This window comes from Mycteria americana, chromosome 8 (genome assembly GCF_035582795.1).
Source record: "Mycteria americana isolate JAX WOST 10 ecotype Jacksonville Zoo and Gardens chromosome 8, USCA_MyAme_1.0, whole genome shotgun sequence".
Lineage (NCBI taxonomy): Eukaryota > Metazoa > Chordata > Aves > Ciconiiformes > Ciconiidae > Mycteria > Mycteria americana.
The window spans coordinates 20,647,018-20,669,343 of record NC_134372.1 but is presented as its reverse complement, the minus strand read 5'-3'; the positions used below and the strand labels follow the sequence as shown (position 1 = coordinate 20,669,343).

At 41.0% G+C, this 22,326-nt stretch overlaps 1 protein-coding gene across 1 annotated transcript in view; it reads right to left on the bottom strand.

The window, feature by feature from the left end:
- CTNNA1 (catenin alpha 1) overlaps window positions 1-22,326 on the bottom strand; it is a 120,042-nt gene that overhangs the window by 89,605 nt on the left and 8,111 nt on the right. The window contains exons 2-6 of the mRNA XM_075510064.1: window positions 13,827-13,933; window positions 11,327-11,522; window positions 4,339-4,505; window positions 3,447-3,566; window positions 1,174-1,440 (exon numbers count right to left, since the gene is read on the bottom strand). Coding sequence (XP_075366179.1) covers window positions 1,174-1,440; window positions 3,447-3,566; window positions 4,339-4,505; window positions 11,327-11,522; window positions 13,827-13,931 — 855 coding nt within the window. The 5' untranslated portion in view covers window positions 13,932-13,933. The remainder of the gene's footprint in view (window positions 1-1,173; window positions 1,441-3,446; window positions 3,567-4,338; window positions 4,506-11,326; window positions 11,523-13,826; window positions 13,934-22,326) is intronic.

Below are 22,326 nucleotides of genomic sequence, written 5' to 3'. Positions count from 1 at the left end.
CCGGCCATACATCAGAGTGTTCATATAGTAAAACATGGCCATGTATCAGAAATCATATGAAATGGTTTGAGCTAGATTAGCCAATCCATGAACCTGAATTGAATTGCTTCTTCAATTCTATGTAGCCAAGTCAGTCCTTAACATTGTATGCTGTTACAGGAGCTGCCTTCCCCTCCCAGACACCTGCTCAAACCTCCGATCCCTTGGGTGCTAGCCTGAGGCACATTCTTAAGACTTACATAGCTGAACATACAACTAATGGAATTTAAGAAAAGCAAACTTAAAACCAAAATCATAGTCACAAAGATCAAGACAACTATGACATCCTCTTGTTACCCAAGAGGTCACATAAAAAGGCTTCACACTGGGCACAGTGAGAACTCAAATAGTACTTTATCCTGGTAAAAGAAACATGGCAGAGAAAGTAATATAGAGGAGGAGCAAGAGTGGTAAGAGCAAGGAGGAGAAGGTGAGCAATACCTGGCAAAAACAAAAGTATTAAACATCTTCTGAGCGATGGCTTTGCAATATTAAATAAAGTTTTAGAGGTAAGTTAGTGCCAAGGTGTTTAAAATTCAGAGGCTGAATCAGTGGTAGACACAATACTGGCTTCAAAAGGAAAGCGTTCTCAGTAAAAATGCATGGCTATCCTCAGTAACTTACTGAATGCAAGATAAAGAATATGACAGATCAGTACACCACAGTGTGACATGACTTCATTCCCAACCAAAGATGATATTAGAACTTCACACTTCATGTTCCTCTCAATACATAGTTTGGGCAATTCCAAATATGTTATTCACTTTTAATAAGTCATTTCTGTTACCTACAAGAATACATTACATTGATTATTTCATATATAATTATTTCAAATAAACCAAGGGCTTACATCTAATATAGCAGTAGGCTAACTGCTATTTCAGAGCAAGTTTAACTTGACAGCCTTCAATCACCAAGAACTGCATATATAACTTTCTACATTCCATCAATCCTAGTTTGGAAAAAGACTTTTTTAAAAAATAAAAGCCTACTTGACCCCGGAATTGCTGTATTTCGGTAGAAAACGATCTTTCAGGCAATATAAATAAAAGCAAGCTGTTGCTAGTAAGTCAGGTGAAAGAACACAACAGTTGGAGTTACTTTTTTTTTTTTCATAAAGGGTTCAAAACTTACATCAAAGTTGTTCAGAGCATAAGCCAGCTCTCCACCTCCACCCTGCTGCTGGGCAGCATCATCTGATGCAGTTGCTTGAGCTGCATTCGAGATGCCTGTGACTGCCTGCTGAAGCTGTTTGTAGATCAAGTCCCTGTTAGCTTTGTAAGCAGCTACATCAGGGTGCTGCAGACAGGCCTGGGATGCCGTATAAAGAATGGGAACATTCTTTTGCAGAATTCCTCTGGCTGCCGCCATTTGATCACGGTGACCCACATCTTTCAATTCCTATTAGGAAAATTAAGGAAAAAAGCATTTGAGAACATTCCCCACATTTAACATCCATACACTGTCTCCCTGCACCTTCAAAAAAAAAAAAAAAAGGCAGGTTCTTTGCCTAGTATGCTCAAATCTATCATCTTATTGAATATCCCTATAAAGGCTCAACTAAACTCAAAACACAACAGCTTCATAAAGACAAAAAAAAAAAGTACCACCATAGGGCAAGTCACAACTCCACAATTGAAAATCTGAGGTTGGATTTTTGCTCCCACAGTAGACAACCAGCATTTTGAAAGCTGGTAACACCTATAAATCAGGTGGACACAGAAGTTGTGAGCACACATTTTTCTCCCCACTCCTTCCAGTTCACATTGCATCTACAGAATCACAAAGAAACCTAAATCCTCAAAACAGAAGACCTTACATTTTTAGATAACTTAAGAACCAAGCTGATTTTTAACTATCAAATAAACAAGAGGCTTCCCCTGCAACCTTGTCTTGTAGTTGCACGAGAAGCAAGATCTTCTTTAATTTAAACTCCAAGACTCACAACCAGAACATTTTCTTTAATCACACCTTGAAGATGGAAGCTTACTCTCCTTAAGAGACTTGCGTACTTAATTTTAGAAGAACATAATCTCATTCAACTTCTTGTTCATCTCCAATGAGATGAAATTAACCCAATGACTACAATTACCACTAATTTAAGATTAGCAAGCAAGTCCAGAGGTCTTTTCCAAACACTCACTGCTGCAATTCTCTGAAGTCCCCTCACTTCTATTTTGGAACAGAAGCACTATGAATAGATAAAGCTTCTGAGTCCAGCACGAGCAGTAAGTTTATAGAAGGAAGAATGAACACAGTTATTAGCAGTATGAACATTTTAAAGTTACCTCTTAAATCTTATGAAGAGGTGATGAAAATGAAGAAGAGGGCTGCCTTACTGAGAAAAGGAAAAAAATCTGACAGACTCTTCAAAATGAATGGGTAATATGTGACCTCCAAGATGCACACTAAGCAGGGAGGGCACTCCAAGCAGGCTTAGATTTACAGATTTAGTACAACCACTTCCCCTAGTGTGGAACAATCCATCACAAAGCAGTTTAAGAACATTTATTGCATTGACATCACAACCGTACTCCCATTTACTGCAATCAGATTTTAGATACATAACAAACTGGCAATTCATTTTAGACCGTATCCAGTTTATTTTCACAGATGAATCTGTGCAAAAAAACCAAGCAGTGTCAGAGGTGCACAAGGAGTTTCGGTTTGTATATATCAGCAGAACAAACAAAAAATGCTCTACAAGAATTATGCTATTTCTGATAAATGCCCACACCTCTGCTTTCTTTTGAAAACTTACCTACACAAGAATGAGTCACAACAGTGCTGTTGAACAAAACAAGTTTTATGCACAATTTAAGGCTAAGCACAACCTATCCAAACACAGAACATACACATAACAAACAGGGTTTTAAACCCCTTCTCAAATGGGCATTTCAGTGCAAGCATCGCCACTCACTTGCTTGGAAAGAGTTGTAATTCTGTGCCCAGCCATGACTTTTGCTCCCTGTTTAAATGGACACGTTCAGTCCATCTGTGCAAACCACAAAGGCAGTGTGGTAAGCGCACCAGACACCGAGTCACACCTCAGCTCTCTTTCCTTACCCACACCTGCACTGCTTCAAAATGGGAAGTGTAAGTCTTGGGAAGCAGCATTTCATTAAGGTACTAAAGCATTAACATAAACAAATGCTACTAGAACAAATTCTGTCAGAAGCAGTACACTACAGCTGAGCAGACTTTCCGCTTCCCAGGCAAGCTCAAATTTCCTAAACACAGCAGAGTGCAACACAAAGTACTTGGCAATAAAAATAAAGTAAAACAAAACAAAAAAAGTATTAGCAGCAATGGGTACTGTCCAAGAGCAGCAAGGCTGCCTTATTTTCACATTTTGAAAAAGAAAAAGAAGAAATAATATACAGAATAAAGAGCTGCCATCACTATACCTGTTGTCTTTTGGCTGCCATTATGTTAAGCTTGTCCACTTCTGGTTTGAGGGCTTTGTACTGGATACCTAAATCCTGCTCCGTGCCAGCATTTCTTAGTTTCAAGATACCTTCTTCCACCTAATAGAATATATATTCACATATTTTTCCAAGTAACACAGTCCACAGTTCAGGAAGTAATTCAGAATGTACTTCATAGCAGACAGAGAAAGCAATCTTCCTCTGTCCCCTTTTATTTTTTGGAGAGAGATACTTCAAAGGCTAACAGTATTGAAGGCTTAGCTACCACTTCATAGTCACCAGCTACCAGAGACAGCCAAGTACACACATTTGGAAGAGTATGAAGGAGCCCAGGGCCCTGGCAGAGCTGCGGCAGTGGCTGAAGGGCACAAGGAGAGTCCTCAAAGCCCTGCCACAAAAGCGGGCCCAGTATTGAATCTCATTTCATGTCAAATTCTGTACAAACCACCCACCCACCCTCTCACTCATGGGAAGAGAGGGCTTCCTTAAATACTTCACATTCATTTTATTTAGTCTACCGGAGCTACTCATCCCTAGTAGCTACAAGGGAGTACTGGAAAGCCAAATTATTTCTTTAAGGTGAAAAAAAGCTGGTTATCACCTGCTGTTGCAGACCATAGTGCATTTAGTTTCAATACTAAACATCCAGAATAAAGTGCAACACAATGTCAAAAGCTACTGACAATGAGTGTAAAGACAAGTGACAAACACCTATTGCACATTTTTTCTCAGAGGAAAAACCCTAAAAACCTCCCTGCTCCAGAAGCGAGCCACTGACAGTGCACACACTGGGGTCAGCACACATGCATGAATCTAAGCCACTCGACAGAGCGCACCTGGCATGCCAGGCACAGCAAAGAACTACACTTACTACTTTAAGTTGAACAAGCAGCTTGTAGACATCTGCCATGTCAGCCAAAATCAGCAGTCGAGTAACGGCAGAGAGGAGGGCACGTGCTGCTCGAACCATGTTCCCTCGTTTCACAGAGGAGCAGGGGTCATCTGCAAACTCCCCCGAAGCGCTCTTCATCAAGTCACCTGCACAAGTGGAAAAGATGGTCTGACTTTAACATGACACAGCATTTCTTAAGGGACTGTAAGGATTCCTGGGCAAGCCAATCTAAGTCTTGAAAACAAAATGAGTTTGCTTAAATACAGCCAGCAATTAAGATTGCATGTAGCTACCTCAAAGTATGATTACCACATGGTACCAGGGTAGAGGGGCTTGTACAGGGAGAAAGGGCTGGACATAACACTTTGGTCCTTATTTCCAATTGTACAGGTGTTTTAACATGCCAGAATCCTCTGGAGAGGCAAATTCAGCATGCCTTTTCTATTACATGCGGGACTGCAGTTATTTCACAAACGGCAATGCTTTCAAAGCTTAAGCAAAAGCTTCGATTTGTGTGCGTGTAGGAGTTAAGCAGAAAGCAGCAGAAAGTACTGTAAACACACAAGGAAACGCCACAGCTCATGGGACTGTAAACAACTCCGAGCGATGACCTGGCTGGATAAGCCCTGGTTTGCATTCAAAGCAAGGCACCGCTTAGTAAAACGCTTCAACATTTCATAGCCTGTGGGTCTGCATCTGGTGCAGGAGGAAAGAATTTGGGTTTCAGATGGTAACAATGCAATTGGTTAACTATGAAAAGCAAAGGCCACTTTACACAGCTAGAGAAATTCCTCCAGAAGGCATTTGGAAAGCATAAAAGTAATGTCTGCATATAGTCAGAGGAGTAAGTTTTGGATTTCTGCCCCCCTTTCTGGTGCAGCATTTTGCTTCCAGTACCACAGTTCCTACAGAGCAGCAAGTTCTGGAATCCACATTATTATTCTTGGACCTCTTTGCATTTCAGAAACATTTGGTGAACAGCTAGGATTTAGTTTAGAAAATGCTAGGTACTCAAGGCCAAAGATCTGTGGGCAGCTGGAGATGACCAGAAAGCAGGCAAACTGTGTTATAACACAAACTGCTGTGTCAGAGGCTTCCCAAACCTGTATGAAAAAGTGTCCATATGACCAAATGTCAAACAAAAATAGCACGTCTCAGACAAGAAGACAAGAACCTCAAATAGCGCTTCACAAGTGAAAGCTGACAGTGACTCCCATCAAGCCCACTACCAAATAGGGCTGGGAGAGATTTCCACCAAAATATCCTGCCAACAGCTTGCCTGCTCCCAGCTAGGCAATCAGTGCAGTGTATCCCCAGTATGGGAAGGCTTTAAAAAAAAAGTCATTAAAATTGAAACTACTATTTTAACTACTCAAAAATACCTACAATTGGAGAGCCTGGGGTTAACCATCCACATACTTACCATTAAGCAATTAATATCTTGCCCTAGAAGAGTTTCTAGCACCCAAGCACTCTACACCTTCATAGCTAAATACAGCCCAAACACAGCTGCCAGCCTGTCCAAGCAACCACATCAAGATACTCAATTTTGTTCAAATGCTCCCTCCTATGTAACACCCTTCCATCATCTTAAATAATACGATGAAGAGTGGCATATAACATTTTATGATAAAAAAATATGCTACTTCAGTACTGTGACATATGAAAAAAGCTTCTATCCAAGTACAGACCAGCTATAAATATCATATTCCTTACCCAACTTTGAGGAACACAACTCATTATTTTAACAAGTGTTAAGAGCCTCAGATTTCCAGATGGGTGAAAAACAATGCATCTCCAATGCTGAAAAACAGTAACCAGCCATGAGATTACAAAACCCCTATGTAGCTGACGTAAAGACCCTTTCTTTATTCCTTCTGGAAGAGGCCAATAATAGTGAAATTAATGTCACCACCACAAGTACAGAATCTATTAACAATCTCAGGATTTAAGGATATATGCCAGAACCAAAATTCACTACAAATATTTCCTCCCTTATTTACTTATATGTAAAATTCCCACATTTCCAAATCCCAAGAGAGAGGAATGTTCTTTTACTGTATTCCCTATTTAAAACAAGTTAGCGAGGTGGCCACTCCATCTGCAACTCAGAAATTGCTAACAAGGTTAAAAACCAAAATTATCCTCTACCCATCTCTTAAATTGCAACCTTACAAGCCAGTCCTGAAATAAAATGCTATTCCTTTTTATTTTAATGAAAGACTTCAAAAGATTTAGTGAGTTTGAAACAGCTTGTCAGGGTGTCAAAAGATAACCAGCTTCCCAGAATTAAAGGATGATTATATTTAAAAGTTGTTGCATATATATTTTTTTCTGCAAATTAAAGAAAGCTGGCTTTCAGACTTCTTTTATAAAGAAAAAGCAACATGGAGCAGTTATTTTGGCTAGATTCAAAGGGTAAGAGGGAACTCTGCCCTGGCCTAAGCATGCAATTACTGCATTATGTGTGCGCCTTAGCAGTTCAAATTAGATCCAGCATAACCTTCTCATTTCCAAATCTGAACCAGAGGTAACACAGCAAGTTTGAAAGCAAGATTTCAAGAGTTAAAAGAAATATACTGCAGAAGAGTCAGACTATGAGGCTCAGATTATACAGCTGGTATGAATTCTTATATGAGTAATCTGTTTTTTCCAATATAACCTTAGATTTTCACTAGATATTACAAGGGAAAGATAATAAAACAGAGTTGAGAAAAGAAGATGCAACAGTAGCCATACTATGATCTTGTCAATAAAGCACTAAGAATTCAATTAAATCTAATGGAACAAAGCTCATTTCAGAAATAGTAAGATTTTAGTCCATCAAAAGAAAATTACCATTTTCTAGTCTCATTCCCACCATGCCCACAGGGTCTGACAGCACTTTCAGACAGCACTATTAATCCTCCTCAGCAGTGCGGTATATGATGACCATGACAGAGGGGGCTTTCTTTATACCAACACTGACAGAACAGGAAAGCAGCAGAAAAGACAGGCAAGGCAAGGCAGGGAAGGGAAGGGAAGGGAAGACCTAGGACACACACAGGCACTGATGGTGGGGTTTTTTTTTTCCAAACTAGAAATTCATGCCCACACATCACCTTATACCCTTTAGCACCTTCCAGTTCAAAGCCCATCTCCAGGCTACTCTGCCAGCAGTATTAGAAATACAAAGAGTGCCATCAGGCCATATCTCTACCTGCTCATAACACCCTATCACAGTTCCCTAGAGGTTGCCTATTCCCCACCAAATGAAGGCAAGCATGAAATCAGAGTTTGAAGACTCTGCTATTCTGGATACTGAAGCCCTATCTTACCACTAATGCCACCTTCAATGTCCACCATGAGTGTCACAACAGGCTGCCCTTCCTTTCTACTATAAAGGACAAAGCCCCGTATCTCCTTTTGCCGTATCAACATTGGAGTTGATACTTATGGCAACAAAAGCTTCTATTAATTCCTTAAACTTGTCTTCAGTGAAATCCATGTACTGCCTACAACACTCCTCCTACAGTTTGCCAACAGCAGCCTCAGAGCTCCCTTAGGTAATGGCTTTTCAAAGATCTCGAGTCCTTGGCTGGAGGATTACTTTAATACAAGTGGTACACTCCCAAAACGTTTTTCTTGCAGGAAAACAACTGAGAACTCTTTGCACCCTTCCAAGAAATTAAGCTAACTGGTCACAACAGAATTTTAAAGTTGAGTTTTCCAAGAAGAATTCAGTGTTTAACTTCAAGTTACTCCACAACTGGCCTCCTCCTGTTTCTTGGAAATCCTTAAGCCATGCATCTTGTGTGACATACAGTTGAAAAAAATGTTTTATCCTGTCATAATTTGCCTCACTGTTCAGTTTTGGAGAAAGCTTCACTCAGAAAAACAGTGTGGAAAGACACCACACTGAATCAGTAGGTTCACTCCCCTGCATTGGCAAACATGAAACATGATCAAAGTCCACTGGATTCACAAGACCATTCATCCATTCTCTTACCTCAAACCCTATGCACAGGCTTAAGCTTTTTAATTTTAAGCTTTAATTTCTGGTGTTCTATGTAAAATTACCATAGGAAGAAACACAACAGTAAGAGCATAGCTAATACCCTGGATCCTTACACCAGCATACAGGTATATAGAGGCAATGATCTATGGCCATCAGTACTCCAGGAAAACAGGAATAGCCTGGTCAGCCTGACTCAGAAGAATTTTCCTTCTTGACCCTGGAGTTTGCAACCTGTCTCAGTGACAAGCACCTGGGTAAGAAACTGGTTGAGTTCCAAAACACCTCCCAACAGCAGCAGAAGAGCTGACCATTTCAACGTACAGTCAGTCTTCAATGCTTCATAAGAAGGTAAAACCCTACAAAGAGCTCGCAGTGGGGGGAATAAGACTGGGCAAGACCAATATTGCCCCTTCTATTACCCAGCAAAACTCCAATGGCAGAGATCAATGTAACAAACACTAAGGATGCTGAAATCTGAGATGTTCACATCACACATTTTCCCAGTACCAAGCCTTTTCTATAACCACAGCAGAATCTACTCTGAAAAAACACTTTGGTTCTTTGTCTCCACTATTCTGTTCAAAATTTTATTTTAAGAAGTTTCACTACTTTAGAAGAACTGAAAAGTCCAAAGCTTTAAAGGGCCAGGAATCTCACTTTTAGGATATTTCATGAACTTGTTTAATATTTAAAGCAAGTTGTAATTTATTCTTCCATTGCAAAAAAATCAGGAAGACTTTGAAGATCCACTTATATTGATTTAGTATGTAGTCATACTATCATTCATTCTAAATAGCTCTTTTCACTTCTTTGTTTTTACCCCCAACAAATGGGATTTTATGAACAAGCGTGCTCACTAAAATCACGTAGCCTCTCAATCTTCTTCTTGCTAGGCTAAAAAAAATTTTTAATTTTCTCTGATGAGACAAGTTATCTATTGTCCTAATCATCTTCATAACCTCTGTCTACATTCATTAATCTTTTTTTATTATGGTAACTAAACCTCTCCCTACTCTAAATAGAGGCATTATTAATTCTATTTTCCTGTCTTCTGCTGAAGATAAATTGTGCTACACATCTATAATCCTACTGCTGCTGTCAGAAACACAGATGCTGCCAGTTAATGATCACCCTATTGCTGACCAAGACACTCAAATTCTCCTCTCTACTCTTGCTCCCCGTAGCAAAAGGCAGATAAAGGCACTGAAGTTTTGCTAAGCACACGCACAGACTTTGTACTACACACCCCTCGTTTCTCCAGTTCATGAATTCAACTGGTCTACCACAATACTGGAAAAACTTCTGAAGTGCACAGACTGTATATAAACATGTACATTGAGAGTTTGTATCTCCTTGCTGTTATTAGCACTGAGAACTGCAGTCCTCCCCCGGGCACTGGCAGCAATAAGCCTTCCCTCTGTTGCATCTCATTTTTCACCATTTGCTTCTAAGTTCCTCAAAAGTTTGTTTTTTAATTTCCTTATGAAGAGCTGCTCTGCTAAACCTGATTGAACACAAGCACCATAACGGGGCACAGGCTTTTATCACTGATCATGCTGCCCCAGCAGCCCAGCCCTGCTGCAACTGCATCACCACAAATGGCAGCAGGCACCAGTCGTATTCAGGCAAATCACTCAAGTCTAATCATCATCCACACAGCTTCAAAAAACAGATACAGCTATTCTCTCTATGCACCAGATTTCATGCAAGCTGCAAACAGTAAAAAGGGAGGAAGAAGTGAAACAACATTAAGGTGGGAAGTTATTTCACTCCAGCACTTCTCAGCTATGAACTCCACCTCCTCTGCCAGAGATCAACACAGCAGAGAGGTTTCGGCATCAAGTCTATGTGTAGTCTCAAAATCAAGCAGGGGCCAAGAAACAAGTGAAAGGGTCATTATGAAGGTTTTTATATCAGTCTCTCCTTCCTACCACCTTCTTGCTGCAACTACAAATTCAGCTAATGGAACTTCTCAATCCTGAGGACTGAGTACAGCTCCCTTGTTCACTAATATCACTAAGACTCATTTGAAGGCACTCACAGATGAGCTCTGACTCTCAATTCTGAGCAGCAATCAAGCAAACACCAAGAATTAAAGGCTTCAAGACAAAGGTGTCTCTTTTGCTGCTGTTTGTTGTTGTTAAATTAAGCCAACTCAATTAGCCCCTTATATTGCAGCTCTATGTTGATCTTTCTTTGGTCTGTCAACCAGGCTCATCCAACTTAGAACCATTTTCAGCTAATATTTCATCACTGTGCAACTTCAGCTACAAACAAGTAATTAATGCTAATGAGTTTTCCTTTTTTTGCAGCAGCAGCCACCATTAATACCAGTTGACTGGGTTTCAGTGAAGCATAGAAAAGGCTCATGACTGGAAGAATGATAAATGATTTATGAGCAACAATATTTACTAGTGCATATTTTAGAGTAAGCCAGCTCCATAGACTTTTCTTGCAGGTCTTCTCCAAGAAAGTAAAAAAGAAAATGATAAAAATCGACACTAGATGTGGGGGAGGAAGCCTGGAATATTTAATCAAGGTCCTCGTATTCTGTTTGTTGCTGTTTACATTTTGCATATTCAAGACACTCAGCTCTGTCAAGTCAACACTCAGCACTTCCTCCTACAATGCTGTTTTGTATACATTCAAATATTGAAGAAGTTATTGACATATTTCAGACATAGTTCCATAACATTTATAGAGGGGGGGGGAAGTTTACTTTTTAGCCTAAACTGAGTGTTCTTCAAAGAGTCAGCCATTCTGCCTCTCTTCTCAATCTCTACTTGGGACATCCAATTTCCAGATCTGCCCAGTTCATTTTATTCCTCAAGGAAGCCAGCAAGAGAAGCCAAGAAGCTACACAAGTGGAGAGGAGCAGAGTCATTAGAAATAACAGCAAAAGGGAAATGGTAACAGTTCTGCTTACTCTGAAAAACCAGTTTTACAAGCTATCAGATACATAGCTCTTACCTTGCTTACGAACATCTTCCACAGCCGCTACCAGCTCCTCTTTAAGGAACTGGCTCTCTTTCGCAATTTTGTCTCCTTTCTCCAGGAAATTCTCTGTTGCTTGTTCAACCGAAGCAGCCAAAACATGGGCCTTTTTAGAACGCCCTCGCTTTTTATTAGAGGGGCCCTTGTTGCTAGTGTTAACCAGTGTCGTTACCTAAAGGCATAGATGGAGGGGGGGAAAAAAAAAAACCAAAAACCACCATGAAACAAACTAGAAGTTTATCAATTTGACAGCAAGGCCACGTGTATTTTTTCTAGACAGCATATCACTAATACCTGCACTATTGCCAGTTCCAAAGGTTAAACTCAAACACAAGTGTTTTTCACATCTCTTTAAACATTATCATGCTTCTTGATTCCTTAGACGAGCACTATAAATTCAGCTAAACTGCTTAGAGATTTTTCTTATCAGCAGCAGACCTGAACATTTGATTTTAAGAATTGAGATCTATTTGTATTTTTGATAAACTGCAATCTCAGTAACAGGCCAGAGCTATTTGGCACCACATAAAAAGAAACCAAGATGGGGATAATTAGTTTGGGATAGCTCTCCAGGCATAAGAGACCCCAAACAAGGTTGAAGCCATTATCTACAGACACCTAGCAACACAGTATCTTTTCAGTCCAAGATAGTACTACAGCGAATGGACTAAATGCAGAGCAAAGGATTTCCTAGAGCTTATTATTTTCCTAAAACAATCAAAACCGAACGCTCACAATCCTCCTGCAATAAAGAAATACTTCCAAGTTTTATGGTTTTGACTGAAACCCTGCTAGGACCTGGTCACCAGCAGCCAGATGACCAGCAGGTACTCCTCAGGATCAGGATCCATCCCCTTCAATCAAATGCAGATAGATGTCACGAAATCCACACACACTTTTCCATTTGCCTCCCCCCCTGGCTCCCCACCACCCCTTTTTGTTAAGTCTAGGGAAAATGCATAAAAAGCTACTACAGAGGGACATTAAATTCCAACACTAAAAATATTACTACTCTGGAAAGCCCAAGGACTGCTGACAAAGGTCCTCAGAGCTGAATCCATCTTCTCAGTAGGTTGATTCAGAGAGCGAAAGCCATCAGTTGGAAATATCGCTGTCAGTTAATGGGGAGTATCTGTACTGGGTGGTCTCAGTTCATCATGTACTACAAATAAAGAACAAGTTGCAACAAGGCCACTTACTCTACTTTCCTCTCTGTATTTTGCCAGTCACATCATTCACAAAATTTGGGATTGCCAGTACAGCCTATTGTGCTACTTGAGGAGTAAATTACAGACACTTAACTTGGACAAAAGGGTCCTATAAACAAGTTTACTCAGTTAAGTTTGCCAAATTAGGACAATTTCTCTTAAGTAAAGACTCCATCAGTAACTCCAGCTAAAAATCTATATAGTAGATCATTCAACTGCCCATCTGAATATCTGCAGAGAACAAAGGGCAGGTACAGACAGCAGCTTGGCAATTAAAGGGATGTTAATACTGGAAACAGAACTTGAAGCAGGAGTTGTGTCCAGTTCACACTGTCATTTTTAAAATTTCATATTTCAGGAAAAAAATGCTAAAGAAGATGAGTTAACCAACTCCAGTGCACATTCTCTTCCAGATCTCCTATAAAGTCTCTTCCAAGAGTCTTCAAAATGCCCAATATGCATAGCTTACATTTACAAGACTTACTCCAGCTTTCCTGTATTCTTCAGTGCATTTCACTGGGCAATATACACCATGCAGAAATAAGCTTTTATTCGCAAATCCAGCATAAAGTGTAGGCAGAAGTTAACAGAAAGCATGCATATCTTGTAAAAGATACACTGAAACAGTAACAAATGCCATAGAAGCATACTTCTTGGGTGGAACTCGGTTAGGAGGTGTCAGTAATCTATTTACAACACAAGGCAGTTCTAGACAGGTTGCAAACATCCCCCACCACACATTTCACCATTTACCTGAACCTCCTTCCAAACGGAACTCTAAACACAGGAAATCTCAAAGAAAAAAAGGAAAAAAAAAAAACCTTATGATATTCTACTTCTGGCAAGCACTAATGGCTTCGTTGCAAGGGACTTTTGTAATTCCCAAATATCCGTTTCTAAATGATACATAGCACAGCTTTTTGAAAGACTCAACAAATAAGCAGCAAACCACCCAAAATAAAGGTGAGAGACAGCACAGCAGCAATGGAACATTAGTTACTAACACGCATTTCTGCACTTCTAATTGAAATACTGTGTCTTATCAGGTGCTGAAGAAACACAGTCTTTCCAGACTTGTGCCCAATAACTGTTACAATAAAACTGAACAAAGAAATTACTTGTACAGTTTTTTCCATCTTTAGTATTGTAGTGTTTTTTCTTCTGTAATTTAAGCTTTGAAAGTTACTTAATTGAAATAATACATCAAAACAGGTAATCATACTTATTAAGGTTTTTTGCGCCCCACCCCCACCCCCCTTTTTCCCCACCTGTGTAACAAGGGGCTCAAGTAGTCTTTCAACCGCCAGTGTTCTTATCTCCAAGCTTTTGGGGTCCCATTTGAAGTTAACGTTGCCTGCAGTAACAGCAGTCATTTCTAGAAGAAGAAGAGAGCTACATTAATACAATTTATTATTATTATTATTAATGCTGTTGGAATGTATTTTAAAATGGAGGCTATTAAACACACACCACATCCACTCGGTGTAAGTTATACTGTCTCTGGAAATATCAGTTTGGGTTCAACTGGTGATAGTTTTAAAAAATTGCTTGTTATGACAATATACAGACATTACCTGTATGTTTTGGTCAGAAAATAAAAACAAAAAAACAAATCCACACCAAAACCTACTGGAAAGCCACAATACATCATCAGAGCAATGACAAGATAGGCAATGTTTGGTCTACTCTTCAGTGGTCCCCAAGCAATGAAAAAGGACCTCACAGGTAATGGGAGCGCTTTACCCACGAAGCTGGAGGCTAAGCAAGTAAGTCCTTCCTGATTTCTGCTGCCTCCCTCCAGGGCCAGCTGGCCTGTGCTCCCAAACCAGCTTTGAGACACGGCCCAAGGTCTTGGGGGAGCAGTAGGGAACACCTCGACTTCAACAGCACCAGAAAACTGCCAGTTTTCTCAGATCCACCACGAGTCACTACCCCAAACGCTTTGTCAAACCAGGAGCCAGGTTCTAACTCAACTCATTCAATTCACATTTTGGAAGTACAAAGGTAAGATCACAAATATAAGCCTTATAAAGCCAGAAAATCCAGTTGGTTCATAGTCAACAGCTTATTTATCTACTACACTTCCCCTTAACATCTACATAGGAGGGGAAAGCAGATTTGCCTGAAGAGATCTGTTAAAAGCTGTCACTGAGCCACCCTTTCCCATTACAGTTTTATATCGACATCCCAATGGAACAGCAAATATGATTAGGAGAAAAGTTTAGTGAAACTACTAAAATAGCTCTGCTTTTGAAACCAGTAGTCCAAAAAAAGTAAAAATAATGAACTACAACAGATCACTAGATTAACACTGTGATGCTGTACAGAACAACAAAGGAATAACCAGAACCATAATTTCAGTAAAAAATGGATTTAAAGTATTTACAGGTCCATAAAACCAGTTCATACCACTTCAGACTTAATACTGATTCCAGCTCTTCCTGCTTTGGGTTGCCCTCAAAATTCAAGATTAAACTAAACCCACGTTTGTAACTTTTTATTTTTAAAAAAAGTCAGGAAGAGAAATACATTTCCAAAGTCTCCTTCCACACCTTTTCCTAAGCACCTACTGCTGAAGTTGTTTTAAAGCTTATTAGCTGATATTTTTAAATCTTACTCTGGACAGGGCATTGTCTGCATAGCATCTCAGCAGACAGATTGCTCTGACAGCACCAGATGTCCTCGAGCTGCCAGACAAGCACAACGTCCCATTATTTTTAAGAAGCAGGAGGCAAGGCACTAATTTTGGTAACCAATGATGTTTACAACACATACCAACAACCAACCGTTCTATACCGACACTGACAGTTAAACACGCAGAAACAGCACAGACATGGCTGACTTGTTTCCCATTGAAGAATAAAATCTCTCGGGCACTCAAAAAGCTCACCCTGAGAGGGCATAAAGAAGTCCGGGCTTAGCACCACCTGGCTTCAGTCAACAGTACCTTCATGGCGGGCTGATCCTGAGACATTACATAGGCTTTCTCACACCATGGACACGATACAATAGATTAAGTACTTGCCACGCTACTGAAAACACATATTTGCCCTGAAAAGCCTACATGCTGTCATGCACTGAAGTACAACTTCGCAAGGTGCAAAGCAGGAATATTCACTTAACCTGCATTCAGCTTTCCACTTATGCCCACGCTCCAAGTGCCTACACTGCTGGAGAAAAAGAAAACTTAAAGAGCTGAAAGCTTAAAAAAAAAAGAGAATAGGAAGAGACTGATCCATGCTAGCATACCTATAACATTTCTGACAGTTTTAAATCAAAAAGCTTGAAGGTGCACATGAAGGGTCCCAGCTCCCACAGCAGAAGGCATGCCGCCAGGCTGCAGCTCCAGAGACCCCCACCCAGGGAGCTGACTGCAGGAGGGTGGAGGATGGCCACCTCCTCTTCCTCACCCTACCTCTGACACTTATCTAAGTCCTGTGAACTCACTAACTATCCTTCTCTGCCAGTCACCCCCTTTTATTTTTGCTGGTGCAGCTTTGCACTGGCTTGTGCCACGGCCCAGATGCTGGCACAGGGCAAGCTGTGAAATGCCCTTCACCCCCTGGTAACATCCTACCCTCAGCAAGGAATTTCACTGTTTTATTCCCTCCTGGTTAGCTCGTCGTGAATCCTTCCTATGTTAGAAGCCAAGAAAAATATGCTGAAAGCCTTTATGGTTTCTGAGAAACGTACCCAGGGCTCTGGAAAGCCCATTAGGTTTCCAGGTAAAAGCTGTTTCTATGTATTTAATGCTGTTATGCCTTTCACAGAAACAAAGTGCAGGACGAGGTAACTGTGAGAAGATACATTAATTGTATTAGTAGGATAATGAAGGCAATTTATCTGAAAATACATTAGTATGATAGCTCATGAATTGGCCAAAAGTAATGGTCTATAAAACCACTTAGTATGAACTTTATTGAAATTTATCCAAAAAGCATAGGTTGATATCAAATACACTGTTTGGTAGCAACGACTTGGATATCATTTGTACATTGTAGTAAATATGTTTATTCAATTAAATACTTGTGAAGAACACAGTAACAGCCTATAGCTTACAAACACATGTATGAATGGGGTGGGTTTAGGGGATAAAAGGATAACTGCCAGGGCCACGTTAAAGCAGGGCTGCACTCCCACCACGAGAACACCCTAATTCTCTGGAACCTGTCTTGTCCCTGTGACTGCTCAAGCTCTTGCCTCACTGAATTCAAATATGGTGACAGGTAGTAAACCAAGTCAGAAAATATTGTAGCAGAGTGCTTAATTGTTGGCTCTTGGAGAGCACACAACGATTCCCATGATGCCTGCAATAACTGCAACATCTCATAAAGAAAGAGGACATCCTCTGGAAGGATGTCCACCCAACTGCAGGCCAACATAGCACTGGTTTCAGACAGCTGGGATGACCCAGCTGATACAGAAACAGATTCTCCACACCACAGACCTACCATGCACAGGACATGCAGCAGTACTTGCACTCAAAGCAGGAATTCCAAGGACAAAGCAGCACAGACCACACAGTGGAAGAGAGCAAGCAATGCTGAATCTGAAGTGCTGGAATATATAGAAAGACACCACCGCACAAGGAGTTGCGGTTTCCCAGCCTGTGGTTTCACAAGCAGCAGGAAAGCTGCTTCAAAACCAATGCTCCTCCTCCCACACCTCTCTAGGAACTCATTCCCATCTTCACATCACACCCCCTCTGTACTGGCACAGCTTTCCCCATGGCTGAGCAATTAACCAGATGGAGAAAAACTGATTTGGCTGGAGGGAAAGAAATCCATTTTTGCAGGATGGGCTGAGACCCCCATCTGGTTCACCGTGCCATGACAGATACCACTGCGAGCGGAACAGGAGATGGCAAGAAGAGATGGCTACGTCAGCTGGCACCGTTGACAAAGCCCTTCAAGTGGAAACACGAGGCAAAGTTGGACATCAGAGCCAAGTTGAAGCAGGTGCCACTGAAAACAGAGCATCAAGTGGAGCCACTGCAGAGAGTCAAACACCTTCCCAGCACATCTAATGGTCAGACACATGAAGCCCCAACCTTAAACCATGCTGTGAGCCCAGCACGTTAACTGTAAACCCTTCAGGTTATTACACTAGTCATGACGGTGCTCATTATTGTCGTAGATGGTTTGAGAGTAATGCAATTATATCTTACTGGTGCTTAGTGCACTTGCAAGGACATGAGGGTAGGGAAAGAACAGCAGTTTAAAGAAGCCACTTCCAGACTTCCCTGTTGCCTCCAGAAACTTGACAATTTCCAGCCAACAAGCAGCTCTGCAAGCAGAGCCATCCCAGGAAAACTTGCCCCTTGCTTTACACAAAGAATCAAGATCTCAGCAACAACTGAAGCTTAAGAAGTGGTTTCCATTACACTACTTTAAGCAAACACTGCCACAGTCCTACTGCTCCTTTCCCTGACACAAACCTGCCTCGAACAGGCACCCACACTGGCACACTGCTGATGCGGTGAGCCACTTCAGGGAGCTAAAATGGTCTCAGAGTAAGCCAGTAGCTATAAAAATGACCTTGCCAGCTTACTCTCCTGAGGGAGGAAGTAGGACCACACAGGGAAGAGGTCAAGACTGCAGCAGCACCAAGAGCAGCTCTGCCCCCGAACTGCACCCCAGGGCAGGTCGCAGCCCTGCTCCAGAGAGGTGAGGGCACAGACCTGAGCAGAAGGATGTATTAAACTGCTGGGGCTGCATTTACATACCATGTCCAACAAGCTGGCCTGCCGTGAACACGCTGAAGGTGATATGCGTACAGTGCTCTTTCCAAGCCACAACTAAGGTCATAGTGTTTTCAAAAACTGGTAATTCAAGGTTTCAGGAGTAACTTCAGATACCTACTTCCAGAATACTAGCATGCAAATAATTTCTAGACTTTGGCAAGCATAGGAATGTAGCTCTGCAGCTTCTTTGCAGAAGTGTCCTGAAGGCACCCAAGGCTTTTCAAAAAGCTCATGAAGGAGCACTATTTCAATAACGAGATCTGCACACAACAGAATCACAGAACAGCCTAGTGGTCATGGTCCTGTTTTTCCAGGTTGCACTCCCACAGCCAGCGCTGCCTTCAGGTGCATGTATCTCAGGCACTACTGAGCTAATATGTTAAACCTGCTCCATACCAGGAGATTCTGCAGCCTCCCAACCTCTGGACTAGAGTAAATCTTTTGGTTACATGGCAGACCACCTAATTGCCCATCTCCTGTGCTGCAACTTAAGTCCCACCACCCTGTATTACCTGAAGAGTCTTTTACATGTCATCTTCTATCAGTCTTCAAATTTTAACTATCCTGACATGCTGCTTGCTAAAAGCTTTTAACTACATTCACCATTCTCTTTTTGTTTTTTCTTATGGAGGACTGCATTCAAACAGTGGTCGGCTAACCTGGGCCAAGCACAATAGACCACATGCTGAATTCAAGCATTATGCTATCCAAAAAAACTAACAAGAGTACAGTACAAGAACATTTTATACCTGGGAGGACATTCTCCATTTTAATGCCCTTTCTGCTACCCACCTAGTTGTTCCTCATTTTGTGCAGCTGATTGTGCCCAGGCACAGTAATATGTACTTGACTGCATTATTTTGCAGCTTATTTCTTTCTCTCATATTTCTTTAAGTAGTCACAGTCATTTTGAATGATAATCCTGTCCTTTACCATGCTTGCAGACTGTCTTTGGATATTCTGTGCAATGTAATGAGAATAGCCCTTATTCCACCACCAAGTCACAAGCATGGAACATGACGGGATTCACGACACAATGACCCAGCTTCATCTTCCAGCCAGAAAGTGAACCAGCTTCCCCGTTCCCAAGGGAACCCTTTTGGTTTGTTGCCTAAGTGCCTAACCCATCTAATAACCAGCAGGGATCCTTTACCCCTTGCTGAAGGTGGAGGACAAGACAGAGCAGATAAAGATCTGTGGGAACTGGGTATTTAACATAGACCATTAAGACAAATCTTATGACTATTTTTGGTTTGAAAAAGGTTAAGGCACACTTCATATTAAACCCAGCTCACATGCAGGGGCTTCATCATGCCCACTGACAGTTCAAAACGGTTTCCCATATAACTAAGAGTATGCAGGAAAAAAAGAAAAATGTTTCATTCTTTCCCTTCACAGTCTCCAAATGAATATGTCTGCCCTGTTCTACAAATAAAGCACTACTCCTCTCAGCAGCTGAATAGGTGCTAGTCAAGGATGTTTGGTATACGTGATGCTTTTCAAGGAGGATTTAAGCAGGTTTGATTTAAGCTCTTTTTATTTAACGCCAAGTATACACAACTAAAAACAGATAGTCTTCCTCTTCTAACATAGCCTTCAACGTTAAATTTCATCTGCTCAGCTACCAAACTTCTCCTCCACCATAAATGCCATGAAGGTACTACCTCCTTAAAAATCCTCACTATTAGAATTTCACAATCTGAAATATGAATACAAACTCAGCATTGATGTTGCATATTCTTTGATTATCAAAACATTTCTGTCATTTGAGTGTATTCAACTTTGCTACACATTGTTTCACAGACTGTAGTAACCAGCCAAGTGAAAAGAAGAAATTCCAGTTCAGATAAACCTATTTCTCACCAGTACCACTCCAGATCCAGCTCTCAATCTGTTTCATCAGTTTTTCTCTGTTGCTCTTGTGGAGAAGGCCTCTATAGAGAGGCATCTGAAACCACTCATCAGAAAGCCTTGCAGAGCTGGTAACAAACAAATGCTTCTCTACTTCTCCATTTGTTTAGACCTTGCTACCGAGTTAACAGATGCAACCTAATCTGGTGTCCGAACACAAATCAATGAAGTTTATAACTCTGCTTTCTCTTCTACATGGGTGTTATCTCCTGCCTGCTGCCTTGTTACTGAAGCCAGCAGTGTGCCATAGAAAGCGTGTCACCTTTTCCCCTCTGGAAATACAGCCCATCCTATACCATGCACCATCACAGGAAAGCAGGCATGGGGCATATCACCAGATTAAGATGCAACAGGCTTGCCAAAGTAGTATGTACTATCTCCTAACAGCTTCCCAGTTGCTATAGTACAGTGGATTCAAGTAACTTATTTTCATTCCAAAAAGAGGAATGCACTCTAACAGGTGTCTTCACACCTTCATTTTGGTCCAGCTATCATTAAGAGGATGGAAGGCACACTCTGCGCAAGCAGCTTCATTGTGGTATTCCTGGGACCACAGCAGTGATTTCACAACTACAAATAAACTGGTTTTGGAGATCCCAGTGCTAACAACATCCCCTTGCCTTCAGTTACGTATGCGTTCGGCTCTGATAAAACAATCCTGGCAAAAATAAAATTGCCTCAAAGGAGCTAGAAAGGAGGTGCATGGCAAGCCAATTCACAGCAAGCAATGGCAATTAGGGGCTTATTTATGTCATACTAAGGCTCCAGTTTATGGAAGACATCCTAAAAGAATGCAAGAACTGAACTCATGTTTATACCCATTTAACTGTCCAGATGGATATCCTGGTATGTCCCAACAAGTATCCAATTTATTTCTGCACAGTTTTCAGTTTCCAAAACTCAAGCAGGATTCCAACTACATAAAGAAAATGGATGCTTTTGCTAAACGTGTGGGGTTTTTTAGAAAACACATGCTTTTCCTAAAAAAAGTGTCATGAGCAGGTGAGCGATTATTATTAATAAATCCATTAATTCAGTCTTCACAATAATGTTGTGCATTTTATGCTGAAGACCTGCAATACTAACACCACGAAAGATACCAAAATCAGAACAAGTAATCACTACATTTTTAATGGCTGTATTTTAGCTGTGTGCTCTTTGGATCAGGACTGTGACACTCTGGCCATGCAGAAGGGCAACACACTTGCATTTTAAGCAAAAAACCAACGTTCAACTAACTTATCCCTGCAGTGATGATAACTTCAAACTCCGAAACCTCAGCCCTCTCAGCCACATTTCTCACATTTAAGCCTATACGGACAGCACTTTCAAACAAAACAAGGGGACTCAGCCTGGGAAGAGGGATAGTAGAGCCCAGGTGAGACTTGTACATCTGCTGGACCACTCCGATTCAACTACTGAGAGCCCTTCCAACCTCACAGCATCTCTTCCCACCCTTGAGGCAGAAAACTGCGTAAAGGTTCCCTAAAGTCATTAGCAAAGAATGGAAGAATAGCTTACTGCCACTCTCAGAACCAGAGTATGCATTTCAGACCCTAGGGATACACAGTCAGCGAAGATGTAACAACTAGGCTGTGGCTACAGAGCACAGTTCTTCAAACCCCAAACTACACTAGCACAGGTTCCAATTACCAACCTTAAGTTAGCAATGAATGCAAGAAGGGGCAACCTTTTGATAAGTTAATTTTTGCCACAAGTATTCCTCAAATAAGAAAAAGTTTGTTATAAATTAGCCTACTTTACCAGGTGGCACAAGAATTTGCCAGTGCTACAAAATTAATTCTTGCTTAGCTTGCAAAAACACACTGATGGCAGGCAATAAAAGGAAAAGAAAACCTGGGTATTTCTGTTCTGATCTTCTTCAGTGCTCAATCTGCAATAAAAAGTGCCATTTAAGCTATAGTCAGAAATAACCAGAATCTGACCCTACTCAAACCACATTTTCATTCCTAAATTGATATGTTATGCAATACCCGTCAGTGCTTTTAGATGACCCCATCTTCTAAATCTAGACCTTCATTAACAATTTTTAAACAGTCAGAAGTACACAAATACTGGAGTTGTTTGAGCTGACATGCATGTTTTGAAAAAAA